The 18,076-nt window shown below is 40.9% G+C and overlaps 1 protein-coding gene across 1 annotated transcript in view; it reads left to right on the top strand.

Annotated features, from left to right (window-relative positions):
* The window catches only part of ADAMTS3 (ADAM metallopeptidase with thrombospondin type 1 motif 3), a 187,137-nt gene that overhangs the window by 158,772 nt on the left and 10,289 nt on the right, over positions 1–18,076 (top strand). The window contains 10 exon segments of the mRNA XM_073340380.1: positions 1,308–1,440; positions 1,856–1,969; positions 3,069–3,214; positions 4,192–4,367; positions 6,360–6,493; positions 7,354–7,477; positions 12,069–12,149; positions 14,449–14,612; positions 15,293–15,458; positions 16,270–16,402. Of these exon segments, the coding sequence (XP_073196481.1) occupies positions 1,308–1,440; positions 1,856–1,969; positions 3,069–3,214; positions 4,192–4,367; positions 6,360–6,493; positions 7,354–7,477; positions 12,069–12,149; positions 14,449–14,612; positions 15,293–15,458; positions 16,270–16,402 (1,371 nt within the window).

Below are 18,076 nucleotides of genomic sequence, written 5' to 3' on the forward strand. Positions count from 1 at the left end.
CATTCAGTCCTGACTCACTGATCTAAATGGGAGTGTTGCCTGAGAGGGAACTAATTCAGGGCTTCGCAAACTGGTCCATTGGCTCTGTTCTCTGCAAACTCATCTCACCTGAGACATGACAAACTCACTAAACCAAATATATCTTACAGATATTTATCTATAAAGAGTACCGTGTAAGGTATTTACAGAAAGCTTGTAACTTGTCAAGATTCATAACTGTGAGATGTAGTTATGGGTAATATTTAAGGAACCATGTATTTACACTGACAGGATGCTTTATGGACTTGGGAGTAAAAAATTAGTCACCAGGGGATAATGTGTCATGGTGATGGCCCATTCAGGCAGGAGAGAGTTGTCACCCCAGCCTGTTTAGCTGGTGATGCAGTGCAAGGCACAATTGTTTCCCCTTGCACAATACTAGGATTTTTGATGAGAAGCCATCGGAGGCCACTTCAAACAATCAGAACCCCTTGGAGATAAAGAAAAGGAACTTCACAACAAGACAGGGGTGGTCCTGCCTGTGAACAGAAACTAAAGGCTGCTTTTAGTATAATACAGAGATGGGCAAAGCTCTCTGTATCCATTCACTGAGGAAACCCATTCTGGAGCAGGGATGTTTTCATGAATGTTTGAATCCTGGTTCTTGGGGAACCAACCATTTCTGCATTTCTTGGAGGAAAACCTTCTTTGTGAGGTAGGAAAGGTAATTATTAGTGTAGACCTAGGTTTGCATTTTATGATTTTGTTTTCTGTTGTAACCATTTGTTTCCACCACTTTCTCTGATTTCTAATTAAACCTTTAGTCTTTCTTAAATAAACCTACTTTTGTTTTATTGTAAGTGCTCACAAGTGCTGTGTGGTTTACAGAAGCAGTGGTTTATGGCAAACTGGGATACGTTGCTCCCTTCAGGGCAAAGGATTTGGGATTTCTGTGAGTAGTTGGTGTCAGGGGCTGGATATCACAGGGGAATGATTCAAAGGGACTTGAGGACTGGGATGCAACTCTTGTTAACCTGCAAGGCAAAGACATAGCCCAGGGGAGAGCGCTTGAAAGGCAGGTAGTGTTAGGGAGCTAACTCCCAGCCAGGCCCAAGCAAGACTCCCTCATGCTGAAAATGGGATAACAAGGAAACTCCCAGTCCTGGGTACCCCAAGAACCATCACAATATTATTATCCCCTGTTCAGTTAGAGTCCTGTGTTGTAGTGAACACACATTCTAATGGATGAGAACAAGCAGTAATAACTATGTGGGTTGGAAAATATCACTGAGTATTCTCATGGGCTTTCTGTGTTTCTCTTCCCACAGCTCCTATGACTGTCTCCTTGATGACCCCTTTGAACACGATTGGCCCAAACTTCCTGAACTGCCAGGAATCAATTATTCCATGGATGAACAATGCCGCTTTGATTTTGGTGTTGGCTACAAAATGTGCACAGCGGTATGTCCAGAGTGGTTGTTCTAAGGATTAAAATCATTTTATCTAGTTGCTTTTGACCCTTTTCAGTAGCCATAATTTTTTTTTTGAGGGCTGCGGGAGGCGGAGTGAATTGAAACAGCCTGAAGTGCCAGTAAAATGTGTATCCAGACTCATTTAGGACCACTCTGGGGGGTTCATGAAAATGTAGGAGCCTATAATGTCTAGTTTTACCAAAATTGATAGTAATTCTCATGGAGGAACATCAGTGTGGTGTGTTTAAATCATGGTAGTATTGTAGTCAACTTAGTGTTAACCAGTGTTTAACATTAATGAAATGTGATGATAGTTAATGCCCTGATTGCTGCTATGAACAATATCAGTAACGTGATCGTTAATCTCATTGAATAAATGTCTTGGTCTTGTTAATACATTTCAGTTTCGAACCTTTGACCCATGTAAGCAGTTGTGGTGTAGCCATCCAGACAATCCATACTTCTGTAAGACTAAGAAAGGGCCTCCACTCGATGGCACAGAATGTGCCCCTGGGAAAGTGAGTATATTATGTTTTCAGTATCTATTTATTTTAAACTGTCAGGATAGATCTCGTGTGGGGGCTTCATCCCAGAAGTTCCCTGACTTCAGTGGGAGGAATGAGGCCAAGGTCATGAAGAAGGAGGAACTATACAATGTGCACTGTTCAGGGCTCATCTTAGGAGCAATTCAGATTGTGGTGTGCTTTATGAAATGGTGTTGGAAGCCAGAAGATCGAAGCCCAACTTTAGAGCTAACCTTGCATCAGTGTCTTCTTGTGGGCTTTGCATTACATTTTTGGAGTCTTGTTTCATCTGAAAACTGCCCAGAAAGTAGCAGTGGGAAGCCACTGTAGCAGACTTTGCCCTTACTCTGGGATTGAAGTAGTTACTCTTAAACGGTGGTGCTTGCGGTCCAGACATCCTGTGGCTAACGGAGTACTAATGTGCCTGGATTAACTGTTTTTCTTTTAATATCTCCAGTGGTGGGTCCCTGATTTTTAACTCTCATTTTTAATTAGCAGCTTACATGCCTAGAAATGTTTGTTTAGCAAATTCTGTGTACTTTGAGATACAGAGAAGCTGCTTATGCCATAGCCAGCAGCAAAAAGTGCACTGTCGGATGACTAACCCTCTATCTCAGTGTAAATGGACATTAGAAACAGTACAGTATGAGCAAAAGGTCCTACGCTGCTCTTTGGCGTTGTATCTTGCAAAACAAAACAAAAAAATTAAAATGCTGGTGCTGAATGGAGGCCAAAAAGAAACAACCAAAGAGTCTGGTCAGGCTAACTAAGGGCTGGATTGTATCCAGCTCTACGTGCTGGAGCCAGGGAGGAAGCAGGTGTACAGCGCATGCACGCTGCCCCGCTCTGCCTACCTGTATTGCGCGTCACAGCACAAAGGGTGAGCAGCCTCCACAGGTCTGCTACTCCCCTCCTCCTTAAGGCTCTTCCTCCATCGGAGAGCGGCGAGTCTGAGGCCTAGTCTGTGCCTAGGGCAGTGCACCTACAAGCTGCCCCTTACAATGGGTGATTGTTACAGGAAAATCCAGCCCTGAGCATTGTTCGTAAGGTTGCTGTAATTCCACTTGTTTATTTCTCGCCCGGGTCTCCTCAGTGGTGCTATAAAGGTCACTGTATGTGGAAGAATGCTAACCAGCTGAAACAGGATGGCAACTGGGGATCCTGGACAAAGTTTGGCTCCTGCTCACGGACCTGTGGTACCGGCGTTCGCTTCAGAACACGCCAGTGCAACAATCCAATGTAAGTCTGGAAGACTCTCCTGAACTGGCATTTCCCATTGGTCTGGAGTTTTTATAGGTGTAGGATGCAGTGTGAATGACATTCATACCTGGGCAAAGGGACTGCCACAGTTCTGCAGTGCAGCAGGAGTGCAGTGGTTTTACTGTACATGGGCTGGTGGATACCTGCAGATAGGGCACACAGGGACGCCACACACCTGAACTCAGTGGAGCTGGGCTCCATGCCAGTTCTGCACACAAGACAGTGGGTGAGTTGAGCATTGTGGGGAGGGCATAGGGAGTCACAGGGTTGTGGCCATTGGGTCTGAGATTACCTGGAGCCAGTGCTGCAACCTTTGTATAGAGGGGCTATTCCAGTTATTTGTATGGGCACCATAGAGGGGCTATAAAGTTACAACGTACCCCGTCCAAAGAACTGGACTGACTTTTTATTCCATTGACTCTAACCCCCCCGCAACCAGTCTCTTTGCAGAGGATTGGGAGGATGGGATCATCTTTGGAGAATTCTAGAATTTCCAGAAACAAATCACTGACAAAAACATCTACATGATATTAGGAAATGTAAAAGAGTGGAGAGAAGGTGGAGTGTGGCATCTACAGCCTGCAAGACCTATTGTTAGATGACAACTAATGCAAGAATTTTCTCTGTGTTTCAGTTACGTTATCTGATTATAAATGCGCACACACCATTGCATCTGAAAAAGTTCCCGCTTGGGCATGGGCTTGCTGCACGTTTAGTTACCTGACCAGCACACGCACATGTCACTTTGCAAGTGCGAACGCGTAGCTTTGCAATTTACTTGTTCTCCCGGTGTTTTTACAAGCTCACCCATTCCACCGGCCTTTGAAAATTTGGCCCTGAAAAGTAAGATGAATGCTTTGCTGTGGGACGCTCCTCTGCTCTTGCTGTAGCTGTTTTTCACTCCACTCCTGATGTTCAAGGGTTTTAAAAGCCTTTTAAACCTTTTCCCCCCTTAGGCCCGTCAATGGTGGTCAAGATTGCGCCAGTGTCAATTTTGAGTATCAGCTTTGCAATACAGAAGAATGTCCAAAGCACTTTGAGGACTTCCGAGCACAGCAGTGTCAGCAGCGTAATGCCCATTTCGAGTATCAGACGAGCAAACACCACTGGCTGCCCTATGAGCACCCTGATTGTAAGTGCAGTTACACTTTTGTGTTTAAACCTCATCGCCTGCAGGGATCTCACTCTGCTGTACAGCACATCGGGATCTGAAGGTGGTGTCGGGCCGCTGCCACTTCCAGAAATAATAAGTATTAAAATGTAAGTAGGTGAGAATAAAAAGAGGAGAAATGATGGTCCAGAATGAAGTGATAGTGGGTGTAACCACAGAGACACTGCTGTAACCCCCCAAGCCCAGCCTACTCACAGCTTTCCCGTTGGTGTGGATTTGATTCTGCACAGTGCTGAGGGCTCTGAGCTCCTGCTGTGGGAGCCAGTGGGAATTGAGGGCACTCAGCACAAGCCCTGTTAGGGTTAGGGTGTGACAAGGTTCTGCTCAGATGCTCGAAGGCTCTTCCTAGCACTGATGTGCATCCCTCCCTCATATCTACATGAGAGTGACAGGTGGGGCTTGGCTACACTTGCAAGTTAGAGCACATTAAAGCAGCCCCGGGCACCCTAGCTCACTCCCTGTCCACACTGGCAAGGCACGTAGAGCGCTCTGACTCCACGGCTTGAGCGCTCCTTTTACTCCACCTCGGCGAGAAGATTAACACTTGTTGCACAGTGGCTGAAACGCCCGGGCGTCAGCGTGAACAAGGTGTTGCATTACTGCGCTCTGATCAGCCTCTGGAAACATCCCATAATCCCCTTAAGTCAAGTGGCCACTCTTCTCATTGTTTTGGAATCACTGGAGGAATGCAGACATGCCATTTGAAAGCTCTGTTTCTGACAGCCGGCTGCTTATCTGCTCTGAGACAAAGCAATCATTACTTTGGAATGCTGGGGGGGGGCAGGGGGAGGAGAGGTCTGCTGCTGTCTGAACTTACAAGACAGCATGCTGACATGCTCTCAGGCCCCCCATAAGCCCACTCTCTCTCCCCCCACATACACACAACACACTCCCTGTCACACTCCACCCCACCCCCATTTGAAAAGCACACTGCAGCCACTTGCATGCTGGGATAGCTACCACAATGCACCGCTCTCTGTGGCTGTTGCAAGAGCCGCTAATGTGGCCACGCCAGTGCGCTTGTAGCTGTCAGTGTGGACAGACTGCAGCACTTTCCCTACTGCGCTCCACGAAGGCTGGTTTAACTCACAGCACTCTACATCTGCAAGTGTAGCCATGCCCGTTGTCTAATCATTGCTGGTGCTCTCGTCCACATTAGCTAAAATTAACAAATGTGCTGTCCTAATGGCATTGCTTTAAAATCTCTTCAGTATTTTTTCCACTTTTCTATACTCCCCAACCAGAGCCTAGCAGACCTTGTCTATTATTAACACCAGTTAACCTTTCCCCTTTCGGTTAATTATAGTGAACAATGGCAGATGCAAATATAAAAATTGGATTGTCAGACCAGCAAAAGGTACCACAGAACTCTCTGGGTTGCTGCCAGCAATTTGTTCTCTATGTTTTATCTTGTAGAATACAGTTTTATAGTATTTTGAATATGAAATTAGATGACATCTAGAAATATGGTTAGAGCTGGGGGGTTTCAAAGGAACTTAAGGGAGTTAGGTGCCTAATTCCCATAGGCTCTTTTGAAACTCCTGGCCTAGATTATTCTGCCACTCAGCAATATCTTATACTGACCCTGCCTTTCAGTTGGGATCAGAGCGGATAGCTGCTTTTGGAATAGTTTCAGGCCTAGTCCTGTGCAATCCTGTCCAAGGGAGTTGATTTCCATGAGAACTGAGGGTGCTTAGCCTCTCAAAGGACTAGAAACATTACACATATGAAAGCTAATAATAATAATTAGTGTACCTCATGCGGAGAATTGAGCACCAAGCATCTGAATTCAGGCACAAGGTTTCACAGCTGTCTAAGGCTCCTTTTTATTTACCCCATACAGCATTCCTGTTGTTACTGATTTAAAACTTTGTGGGGTTTGGTTGTTTGTTTTCTAAAGCATGTTTGGGTTGTTGAAATACACACAGTTAACACTATTTCCCTGTTATTCAGCCAACAAAAGATGCCACTTATACTGCCAGTCCAAAGAAACTGGAGATGTTGCTTATATGAAACAGCTGGCACATGACGGGACTCGCTGTTCTTATAAAGATCCATACAGCATTTGTGTGCGGGGAGAGTGTGTGGTGAGTGAAATTTACTTATGATTGTTTTGTTGATTGTACAGCGTTATTGGATAATCATAATTAGAGCTGGTCAAATACCGTACTATTCAACAAACAGCATATGATATGGATTTTATGAACATGAAATGTTCACCAAATCATATTTTCCAGGAGCCCCCAGTTTTAATTAAAATCATAGTTATACTACAGGTTTATTTCTTACAAATACTCTGATTGTCTAAATAATTCTTTTTAAGCCAGTTGCTTCTACTGCTTTTTTGATTCATTTTTGTGTGTAATAACAGCTTAATTGATCACCGTCCTCTTCAAATATGTTAAGGGCTCTTATGAAGAGGACGGTGATTAATTGGTCTCCATGTCCACTGAAGGTAGGACAAGAAGTAATGGGCTTGATCTGCAGCAAGGGAGATTTAGGTTAGATATTAGGAAAAACTTTCTAACTCTCAGGGCAGTTAAGCTCTGGGATGGGCTTCCAAGGGAGATTGTGGAATCCCATCATTGAAGGTTTTCAAGAGCATGTTGGACAAACACCTGTCAAGGTTTACTTGGTCCCACCACAGTGTAGGGGCTAGACTTGATGACCTCTTGAGGTTCCTTCCAGCCCTATGTTTCTATGATTCTAAGTGAAAAGAAATTCTGCCTGAATTTCTCTGTTGCCTGTTCCTTTTTTTATAATCCATTTTAGTAGTGGGTTTAATACAGGAATCCGTTCATAGCTTTCACTGTGTTATTCAATCTCAGTCTTTCAAGTATTTTTATATTTGATTACATCAGTTGTTGGGTGAACTTTCCTTTCCACAGTGATATTTATAATGGGGAAAATAAAAAACCCAATGCTCCTCTTCCTCTCCTCTCTCCAGAAAGTGGGCTGTGACAAGGAAATCGGTTCCAACAAAGTTGAAGATAAATGTGGGGTCTGCGGTGGAGATAATTCTCATTGCCGAACGGTCAAAGGGACCTTTACCCGAACTCCCAAAAAACCCGGTAGGCTGAGCACTTTCATGCACCCAGATATATTCCATGTTGTCATTAGTGTTCATTAATATCGACTGGTTAGAAAAACGTATCCTCGCCTGCTTAAACAAAGTTGCAAGACTGTATACAAAAATAGGACGTTCTTTGACAGCAAAATGCACATGTTTTAAAAACATTAAATATGAATTGTTTTTGTTGTTTGAAGGCCCTGTTAAGACAACCTGGCTAAACTAGAATATCTAATATCCCTATGTAGGGCATATTTAGTTTTTCAGTCAGTCATAAGATGGCTCTAATCAGTGGTAAAAATGTGATCGTTGCTAAACAAAAATAACCTGTAAGGCTAATAGAGAAACCTGGAAAAAAGATCAAGACCCTAACCCTATTATTTTCCATTTCTGGTTAGCAGATTTAGGGACAGATCCTGCCCCATTGCCACCAGTTGGGCCTGCTTCTCAGTTACACTAAACACCCCTTTACGCTACTCTGGCAGCATAAAGGGGGTATAGGTATAATCATCCTTGCTTTAGCACCTCTTTACTCTCTCAGAGGTCTTAGTATATATGAGAAACAGGCCCAATTGATTTCAGTAATAGAGGATTGGGGCCTTAGTGTGACAGGTATTTTAGCATGTTAAGTCTGAACATTTATTCAGGGGGTGAAAAACACCATTTAATGATTAATATTTATTTTATTCAGTGTGACTTTTGCACCTGTTTCCCTCATCACACACACTTCCCTCTAACCTCTCTAAAGGTAACTATTAAAAAAAAAGCAGGGCGAGCTTATATTTTTTCACAAGCTTCTCTAATGAAATTTAAATTGAGTGGCAAAAGGCATGTGTACAAATCCAGAGGTCTGTCAATACGTGTGTGTTTGGTGTCAAGTTGGTTTTGTGTAGAAAACTCCCAAATTGAAATGCCTTGGCCAAGGGGCGAAAAAATGAACACAACCAAAATTCCCATACCCATTTTTGTGTGGGAACTGAAGTAATTCTGAATTGAATGTGCAAGTACTTTTCAGGGGCACCTTCATGTTTTCTGTAATTTTTTTGGTAGCGGTTTGAGATGAAGTGGAATGTGTGTATGGTAATGATCAATTAGTTGAACAGAAAAGATGTCAAGGTTGACATGCACTCCCCTTAATAAAATGGGCCAAATTCAGTCCTCCAATACTCATGCCTGATACCAAAATCACTGGGAGCTGTACTTACCTAAGTGCAGAAGTGTCTCAGTTCATTTAAATGAGACCGTCACTTTACTGGGATGTTTCATAGCATAATGATTGCAAATGATAATGACTGCTGCACACATGAGACAGTATTACCAAATGTTCAGCTGTACATAGATGCATCAAGTCAGTTCCAAGTGGTTCAGTTCTTTTTGTAACCAGGTGTTAAAAATGGGAGTGAAATTGTAAGCTCCAACCATAAAGTTACCAAATTAAAGATTAAAAGAGGATGCGTTCTCTGAGTAATGAGGAAATGAAGGGAATATTAGTTTTATTCCTGTATATTATGCAGTGCGTTGTTTACCATCTTAAGGTTTTTTGAACTGTTTTTATTTTAGTAAAATGAGGTAAGACCTCTTCTTTTAGTGGCAAACCCTGCCCATCCCCTCCGGGTCAGAGAGAGCAGAGGGAGGCCTCACGGGGATCTGTATCCTAAGCATGCCATGGAGCACAGTTGGCTGTTCTGCAGCACAGAGGGGTTTGGGAAGGAGCAGGGAGGAAGCTGAAGGAGGGGTAGGAGTAGTGTACCTGTGTCTACAGCTATGCAATTTCAAATGTTGTTAAGTGATGCCGGTGAAACTGTGCCAGATTTGCACCAGCATCGGTGATTGCAGAATTTGGTCAATAGCTAGACAGCCCAATTAAAATTAGATGAAAATAAGGTAGTGTATGTGGCAATAAAATGGGGCAAGGATTCCACTGGTGAATATTTTATAAATTATCACCATCTATTTGGAATATTCGACCTGTTCTCCAGACCAATGGAGAGACAAGACACTATTTTTTTTAAACAAATGACGTGCTTTGTAAACTCCTTACAAAACACAAGCTATTTAAAAATGTGATTGTTTTCTCCACCTCTTTTGCGGGCTGGGATGAACCAAGACAGGACAGATTATGTGGGGAAATCAATCTACGTGTAAGGTATTGACATAGGGAATATACATACACTGTATGAATACACACACGCATTGGAATGGGATGGAAGACAGCACATTGGAGCCATATAAGTAAACCTCTGTATTTCTGGAATCAGTAGTAGTTCATGATTTCTGGCACAGTTAAGTTCTTAATAATCAGAAATAGAGATGGTCAAAATTGTCCCAATTTTTTCATTTAAAAACTTATTTTTCTGTGGCATGGGTATGATTGTGTGAGAAAGCATAAACAGTCTTCCAGATGTCTGAAACGCAAATGTCTTGTGGGTGATCAATGTTGTTAAGTGGCTGTTTGGAAAAGGCAGCCAATTATTCAACCCCAAACTGATGTTTCAATGCTAGCGTAACATCTAGTGCTTTACAATAACTGGCAATATAGTTATTAAAAGACTAATCAAACTCTTCCAACAGGGAAACATTTAAGCAAGAGGTGCCAAAGAGAATTCAAGTTGCTGGAAAATGAAATCTGCAAGTATCCAACTTAAAATCACCTACCTGATTTTTCATTCATACTTAGGCTCACTTTCATTGACTATTAAAATTTGCTGGATATTTCTAACAATATTTTAAATGCATTTTGAACTTCAGCACATACTGTAACCATGTAATTTATATTCTGCATTTGTAAAATGCACCTGGCTGACATTATAGTCAATGAAACAGCAAGACTCAGTTCCCAGAACACTAATTAAAGACATTCTATTTAAGGGAAGACAAGAGGAGCATTCACTTTGCCCAAAGGAGCTCGCAATATTTCCCTCTCTGAAACAAGGGAGTCTAAAAATATTCTGGGTAAGTTTCGCCTGGTTGCAGAAAGATGGGCATCAACGACAACTGCAATATTCTTGCTACAGTTCTCACTTCCAGCTAGTCACTTACACATATTGCAAGAACAGGCAAAAGCTTTATGTTTCATATGCTTGATCACTGATAAGTAAAAGGATTAGTATATTCTGCTTGTGCATATTAGTATAACCCTGTCATCCATCAGCCTATAGTGTTAATTTATATATTCATAGCTCTTCGTTTTCTTCACCAGTTTTCCATGTATCTGTGGTATGCTACAGATACATGAATCAAGAGTACAGGTGGAACTTTGGACCAAAAGTCCTGATTGTTACACTTGAATTAGTTAAGCTTTTATTTGCTCAGTGCAATTAGGAACTCAACTCTTTCCCCATCTGTTTACAATGATTCTGTAGTAGGACTGGAATTGATATACTTTATTTGGAAACACAGCATATCAGAGTGAGCAAGAGATATATTTACTTATATGGCATATTTTATAAACATGGATACGTTTTAGGGATATGCTGTATGTTAACACTAAGAAGATTTTCTTGGTTAAATGTACATACATGAAGACAAGTGTACCATTTAAAGTTGTTCAAACTCTCAGTCAAATTGTAGGCAAAGAAATACAAAAATACTATGTATTAAAACATTGATGCCTGACATTTTTAAACATGATAAAATTTGTTCACATTCAGTTCTTATAAAACGTGTTCTCATTTGAACCCTGGTGCAACATAATTTCTTGATCATGGGTGGAGAAAAATGTCCATAACTCTTACTGGTTTTTTCCCCCTTGGTGGAAAGCTGAGAATATTACTCTTCCTGCTGAAACACTGTCCTAAACAATTCACTTGGGGTTAGATTTAATTAGGAATTATATCTTAGAGCATCAATGATCATTTTGGAAAGAATTTTAACTCTAAATATCAGGTAGCATCCCAATAAGGGAGGAGTGGCACCAGTTTAACTTAAGGTGTGATTTTTAAATTGGCTGAAGACCACTTTACTTCTGTATGAGTGTCTCTACACTGGGATTAACGTGCTTTAATTTTACACATTTTCAGTTCTCATCTTGAGATGCAGTCCCGTTTGAAACAGGGCTACGTTAACGTGAACTAAGGCACCTTTTAGAGTGTGCTAGCGGCTCTGCCAGGGGGATTTTGAGCACAACACTTTAGAGTGCTTTACACATTGCACCTCTCTGGTGCACTTTGCCTTGCCAGGTTGACCAACCCTTTAGAGTTTCACAGAGTTAAGCAAATACAAGAGACCTGAACACCATTGAGTCATAAGGCTGAAAGGTGACAAAGAAAAGCAATCAGAAAGGCCTGTTTTAATTCTGAGAAACATAGGAAACATACATTTTTGCCTGAATTTGTTAATTGTTATGGTCTTAAAACAACATAACAAAGTAAGTGGCTAAGGTTTGTAACCGTGTCTCTTTTTTTTCCCTAAAAGAGAAAAAAGTGCAAGACAGCCGAATCAGATCAATTACAAACCTATCTGAAGCTGCTTGTAGGTTAATGGATACCCTCTTCTGCAAGCTGAAGCTGAATAATATAGTGCCCTACTAACCATCGCTATTACTTTTTGTTTTTCTTCTTTGCTTTCTTCAATGACTACTACACATGCCAAAGGGTACCTTAAGATGTTTGATATCCCCCCTGGTGCTAGACATGTGTTTATCCAAGAAGACGAGGCTTCTCCTCACATTCTTGGTAAGTGTTTCTCGCCTCAGGTTTGGTCCTTGTGCATGAAAGTTAATGTCAAACAATTGGGCATGCATTGGAGAACCTGAGAAATGAGAGAACCGTCAACTTAATTGTGTTTATTGCATTGTAAGACAATAACAAGCTAAAGGCTTTGCTGGTTTCCTTGTGATTTGACAGTTGCATTCACGAGGCTGAATCCTACTGTACAAACTTAGTAATTATGTTTGTTTCTCATCTGAATTTTCTAGAAACTCAAACTGATCCTCATTAGCACTTTTTGCACTAACAAGGAGCTATTGATCAAATTGAACGTGCATTATTAGTCAATTTAACAGGTTTCAGAGTAGCAGCCGTGTTAGTCTGTATTTGCAAAAAGAAAAGGAGTACTTGTGGCACCTTAGAGACTAACCAATTTATTTGAGCATAAGCTTTCGTGAGTTGCATCTGATGAAGTGAGCTGTAGCTCACGAAAGCTCATACTCAAGTAAATTGGTTAGTCTCTAAGGTGCCACAAGTACTCCTGTTCTTTTAGTCAATTTAAAGGGACACTGTCAGGCTAAAAAAGTATATAGGATATTACTATATTAATATAATTTAGCACACTTTAATTTCTTACGTAGAGTGGGTTGTAAGCAACACCTTATGTCATTACATGGAAAGAAGTTAAGAAATCTTCTTAACTCGTAAATATTTTTGCTGTTTGTTTACATTTACATTTCTCTCGGACAATGAAAGTGACTACCAATTTCACTTTTGTTTCAAGTCATTTTTGTCCAGTCACTTGTCCCTTTCTCATGCACTAGGGACCTGATCCAAAGGTAGAATTTTCCACTGACTTCAGTGGTTTCTGGATTGGGTCCTAACACAGTGCTGCAGTGTCCAGGTTGCAAACATTGTAGGGAAAATTTTGTTTTAAAAAAACAAAAACCAAATTTTGCATTAGAATAAAGCAAAAGTAGGGGAACATTTCTGCTGGTTTTCAGGCTTGTGAAAGCTTATTTGTAGAAACCTTAGATTTTGGATCAGATGTGACCTGACCGTGTACCTTTTCAATACAGAGCTACTCTGCCTTTATAGTAAATAGACTCCATAGAGCTAATAAATACATGATGCATGGCTTTTGCATTTTATTTACTGTAGTTATGATAATTTACAAGATTTTTCTCTAATTTTATGTCATAGTTTTGTTGTGTGTTTAGAAAAATGATTTGTCTTTTTCTCTCTCTGATTATTTTTTAAACTCTAAACAACTAATGATTTGTAAACTATACACTTCCAGGATAACAATAACATCCACATCATGGTTATTTCTTTCACGTCTTACTCTAGGAAACTAGAAACATATCTCCCAAAGTGCATGAACATCTTAGTTGTTTGTTATCAGATGTTTTATTATGCGTTCTGTTCTCCCTTACCTTGTAATGGTGGTTCGATCTGTTGCATCCTTTTTCTAATCCCCAGAATCAGATGGCGTGTGTTTGTAAAGTTAGCATGTATGGGTAGAATATAAATATACAAAAGAAAACAACCTTTCAAAAAGTACTAGAAAGGGAAAGTAAATATTAATCACTGTGCTGCAAAACCTATGGATTTCACAACCTTGGCAATACAAAGACGTATAATGTTACTGTTATGCTAACATGCCCTTCAATACCCAAAATACTTGTTTAGGTCGCCTCCAAAACTTTCTATGAAAACTAACAGAATTGGCCATTTTAAAGGTTTGGCTTGAGTCTAGAATTAAGCTTCTGTAAAATAAAATATGTATCTTTCATATGTATATCTACATCTATCTAACTTCATCTGATCCATGTGCATTAGGAGATACAGATATTGGCAGTATATACATTGTCAATCTCTGTATCCCCAGACTGTAGTTTAGTGGCAGTATGGGTTTAATGTAGGAATTACAGCTTTGGGTATAGGCTCCAGTCCCTGAGCTGATGGAATGTAGCACTTGCCAAAGGTGATCTGCTTTAGATCCTTGGAAGGAGTATCATCCATTCCCTGAGCACAGATTTATGAGTTTTTGGCAAAGCCTCCACTCTTGGGTTGGAGGAGGAGGCATGCTAGAGAGAGATGGGTTCAAGAGTGCTGAATGGAAGAGACAGGAGAACTTGAGTATTTTTGGATTAGGAATAGCAAAAACTCCTCAATTCCCAAAGACCTGCTGCAAAATGCAACATTTAAAATAATAAGCGAAAAGGGCTTTATAGAATGCTGCTTGTCTCATTTCATGTGAACCCCGGTGACTGCAGATTACATGACAGGAAGCACAATTGCCACTGTTTTCACTTCCTTTTAGCCATTAAGAACCAGGCTACTGGACATTATATTCTGAACGGGAAAGGGGAGGAGGCCAAGTCACGGTCCTTCATTGATCTTGGTGTGGAGTGGGAATACAACATAGAAGATGACATAGAAACTCTTCATACTGATGGGCCTTTGCATGATGCTGTTGTTGTATTGGTAGGTTATGTCAAGGGGTTGGTTTTTATTGTTGTCGTGTTTGTGTGTGGCCAAACTACTTCTTTTTATTTAAAAAAAATAATGTTAAATCTTAGAGTGGGATAAGTATGTAATCTCTATTGGAAAACATGCATGTGTATAATGGTTTTTGAGAAAGCCGATGGGCAGAAGCTCTGTCCACACTAGTAGTAAGAAAAACAAGTTTTAAGAATAGTTTTACTGACATTCACTTTCAGAGGCAGTGTGCGGTGTCCACACTACTGCATCATAAGCACCCATTTATTCATACAACAGTAACAAGCTACCCATAGGCATAGTACAGTGCCCGCTGACATCATGGGCCATTGGATCAGGCCCCATATTAGTCAGAACTGTGTTTGCGACCAGCCCCTCCCTCAAGCAGAGTAGGAATGTGACCATGCAGCATGGCCAGTCTACACAGCTCCAGTTCAGTAATCCAGAGCTAGGAAGGGTCAGTATTTGGTCCTATGTAAACTCTCCCAGTTTAGACTCATTAGAGGCATATTTTTCTGTGTTGATCATACTAATTTTTGTACTAAATATGAAGGTAAAGATCAATACGTTTTTCAGCTACTAAGCACCGCCCACATGTCCAGAAACTGGTTTGTTGACACGGAAAAGAATAAATATGTGCTCCATTTCTATTGGATCTTTTATAGGTCATTCCTCAAGAGAACGACACAAGATCTAGCCTGACTTACAAATACATCATTCATGAGGATTCAGTACCCACTATCAACAGTAACAACGTTCTTCAGGACGAAATAGATACTTTTGAGTGGGCTTTGAAGAGCTGGTCCCAGTGCTCCAAACCTTGTGCTGGAGGTAAACAGAGATGCAGCAGCTTCTCGTGATTCATGTTAAATTAGGAGGAAGAAAAAGAGTAAAAGATGGGGCCTACATTTTCAAAAGTGATTAAAAATATTTGGTGCCTCAATTTTTGGGTTGCCCAAGTTGAAACACTTTAAATGTCTGGGTTTTGGAAAGTGTTGCACTCCGTCCTGTGAAATTGGGCACCAAAAAACCACTGGTACCCAAAATCAGCTCATCACTTCTAGAAATGTAGATCTCGATGTTTATTTCACGGCAGTATGAACGTTCTGTGGCACTGCTGGTATTCCTGACAGTTCGAATGGGAAGTATCATAAATGCCACAGTAACTTGAATTACTACAGCCTGGCCTAGTGGATAGATCCCTGGACAGACTCAAGAAACCTGGGGGCTGTTCCCAGCTCAGCCACTCACCTGCTGGGTGAACGTGGGTAAGTCCTTTCTACGCCTCGGTTTCCCTTGAGTAACATTCTATTGCCTCAGTGATCCAGGTGGTCAGAATTTGTTGATTGTAATGGTTCCTTCTGGCCTTAAAATCTATGAAAATACCATGATTTTAATAGCATCATTATCTCTCTAATATACTGTAGAGTTACTCCAGATAATTCTGAATTTTATATCCCCAAACCATTTTGTGCTTGACATAGTAACGAACAGCAGTAGTATTTAAATATAATGTAAATGTCTTTCGGACGGTTAATCCTAAAATAGTCCACAAACATTGCAATTAAACAAAAGTGTTTAAGAAGGGGCAGGACATTTTTACTAATTGTCACACAAAGTTACTTTCTGAAATATTTTCTAGGTTTCCAATACACGAAATATGGGTGCCGCAGGAAAAGTGATAACAAAATGGTTCACCGCAGCTTCTGTGAAGCCAGCAAAAAACCAAAGCCTATTCGTAGAATGTGCAATCTGCAGGAATGCACACAGCCACTGTAAGTATGGATAGATGAAATGTGTGCCTCAAATGGTAGTTCATGATTCTAAGAAATGGTAGGAGGGAAAAGTGGAGAATAAAGACCATGGACTTCCAGAAGGCAGATTTTAGCAAACGCAGAAAATTGGTAGGTAAGATCTTGTGGGGCGCAAGTCTAAGGGAAAAAAAGAGTTGGCAGTTTCTTTAAAGATATCATTAAGGGCACAAGAGCAAATGATCCCAACATCTAGGATAGATAGGAAATATGGTAAGAGACCAGCCTGTCTTAACCAGGAGATTTTCTTGAATTTCAGGTTGTTGAAGGAGAGAATACACTTATAAAGTTTACAGATACCATCAAGCTGGGAGGGGTTGCAAGTGCTTTGGAGGATAGGATTAGAATGTGAAATGGTCTGAAATAAATAGGAAGAAATTCAGTAAAAGTAATACACTTAAGTAGGAATAATCAGTTGGACAAATACAAAATGGGAAATGACTGCCTAGGAAGGAGTACTGCAAAAAAGAATCTGGATTTTACTGGATCACAAAACCTATATACGAGTCAACAATGTAAGACTTGCAAAAAAAAGTGAACATCTTTCTGGGATATATTGGCAGGAATGTGTAAAGAAGACATGAAAAGTAATTCTTCCACTCTTCTCAGCACTGATTAGAACTCAACTGGAATATTGTGTCCAGTTCTGAGCACCACACTCTCGGAAAGATGTGAACAAATTGGAGAAAGTCTGAAGGAGAGCAACAAAAATTATTAAAGGTCTAAAAAACATGACGTACAGGGAAAGATTAAACAAACACAATTTTTTTTCAGTCTGGACAAAAGAAGACTGAGGGGGACATGATAACACTCTTCAAGTACATAAAAGGTTGTTATAAAGAGGAGGGTGATAAATTATTCTCTGTAACCACTGATGACAGGACAAGAAGTAATGGCCATCAATTGCAGCAAAGGAGACATTAGGAAAAACTTCCGAAATGTCAGAGTGGTTAAGCACTGGAATAAATTGCCTAGGGAGGTTGTGGAATCTCCACCATTGGAGATTTTTAAGAGCAGGTTAGACAAACACCTGTCAGGATGATCTAGACAATAGTTAGTCCTTCCTCAATGCAGGGAATTGGACTAGATGACCTATCAAGGTCCCTTCCAGTCCTGTATTTCTATGATTCTATGGGCTGGGAAAAAATGGTGGAGGTAGAAGCTTGCCCAGGCCTGGCTTAGGGGACTGCTGATGGGATACAGAATGTTGTTTCCATCTCATGGCAGTTTTGCTGCCAAGAATTTGATGGTCGTCTCATTTCATTTATTAATGGACACCTGTCACTAATGGGGCACACTCAGTACAGAGGCTAAAGGATGAATAGGCACAGAGTTTAAACTATCCCCTTCCATTTAGAGGTGCTCCCTTGAAGTCAAGATTAAGGAAAATTAGTGGGAAAGCCTTGGGAAGCTTCTTTATTCTGGATGAAATCCCCCTCTGTGGCACTGCCTGGGGCTAAAGTGGGATTTACATGGTACAGAGATCTTGTGCTGGCTGGCTGACAATGGGTGGATTGCAGCCTCTGTGCATAATAGACAGATGCATGCAGTCTCCCTGGCTGCCAGTTTCATTTCTTTCATGAGCACTTGAAAAAATGAAACTAGTCTTGGCAGCACTCATTTCTCTGTTGCTCTGTT

The sequence above is a fragment of the Lepidochelys kempii genome, chromosome 4, assembly GCF_965140285.1.
Source record: "Lepidochelys kempii isolate rLepKem1 chromosome 4, rLepKem1.hap1, whole genome shotgun sequence".
Taxonomy (NCBI): domain Eukaryota; kingdom Metazoa; phylum Chordata; order Testudines; family Cheloniidae; genus Lepidochelys; species Lepidochelys kempii.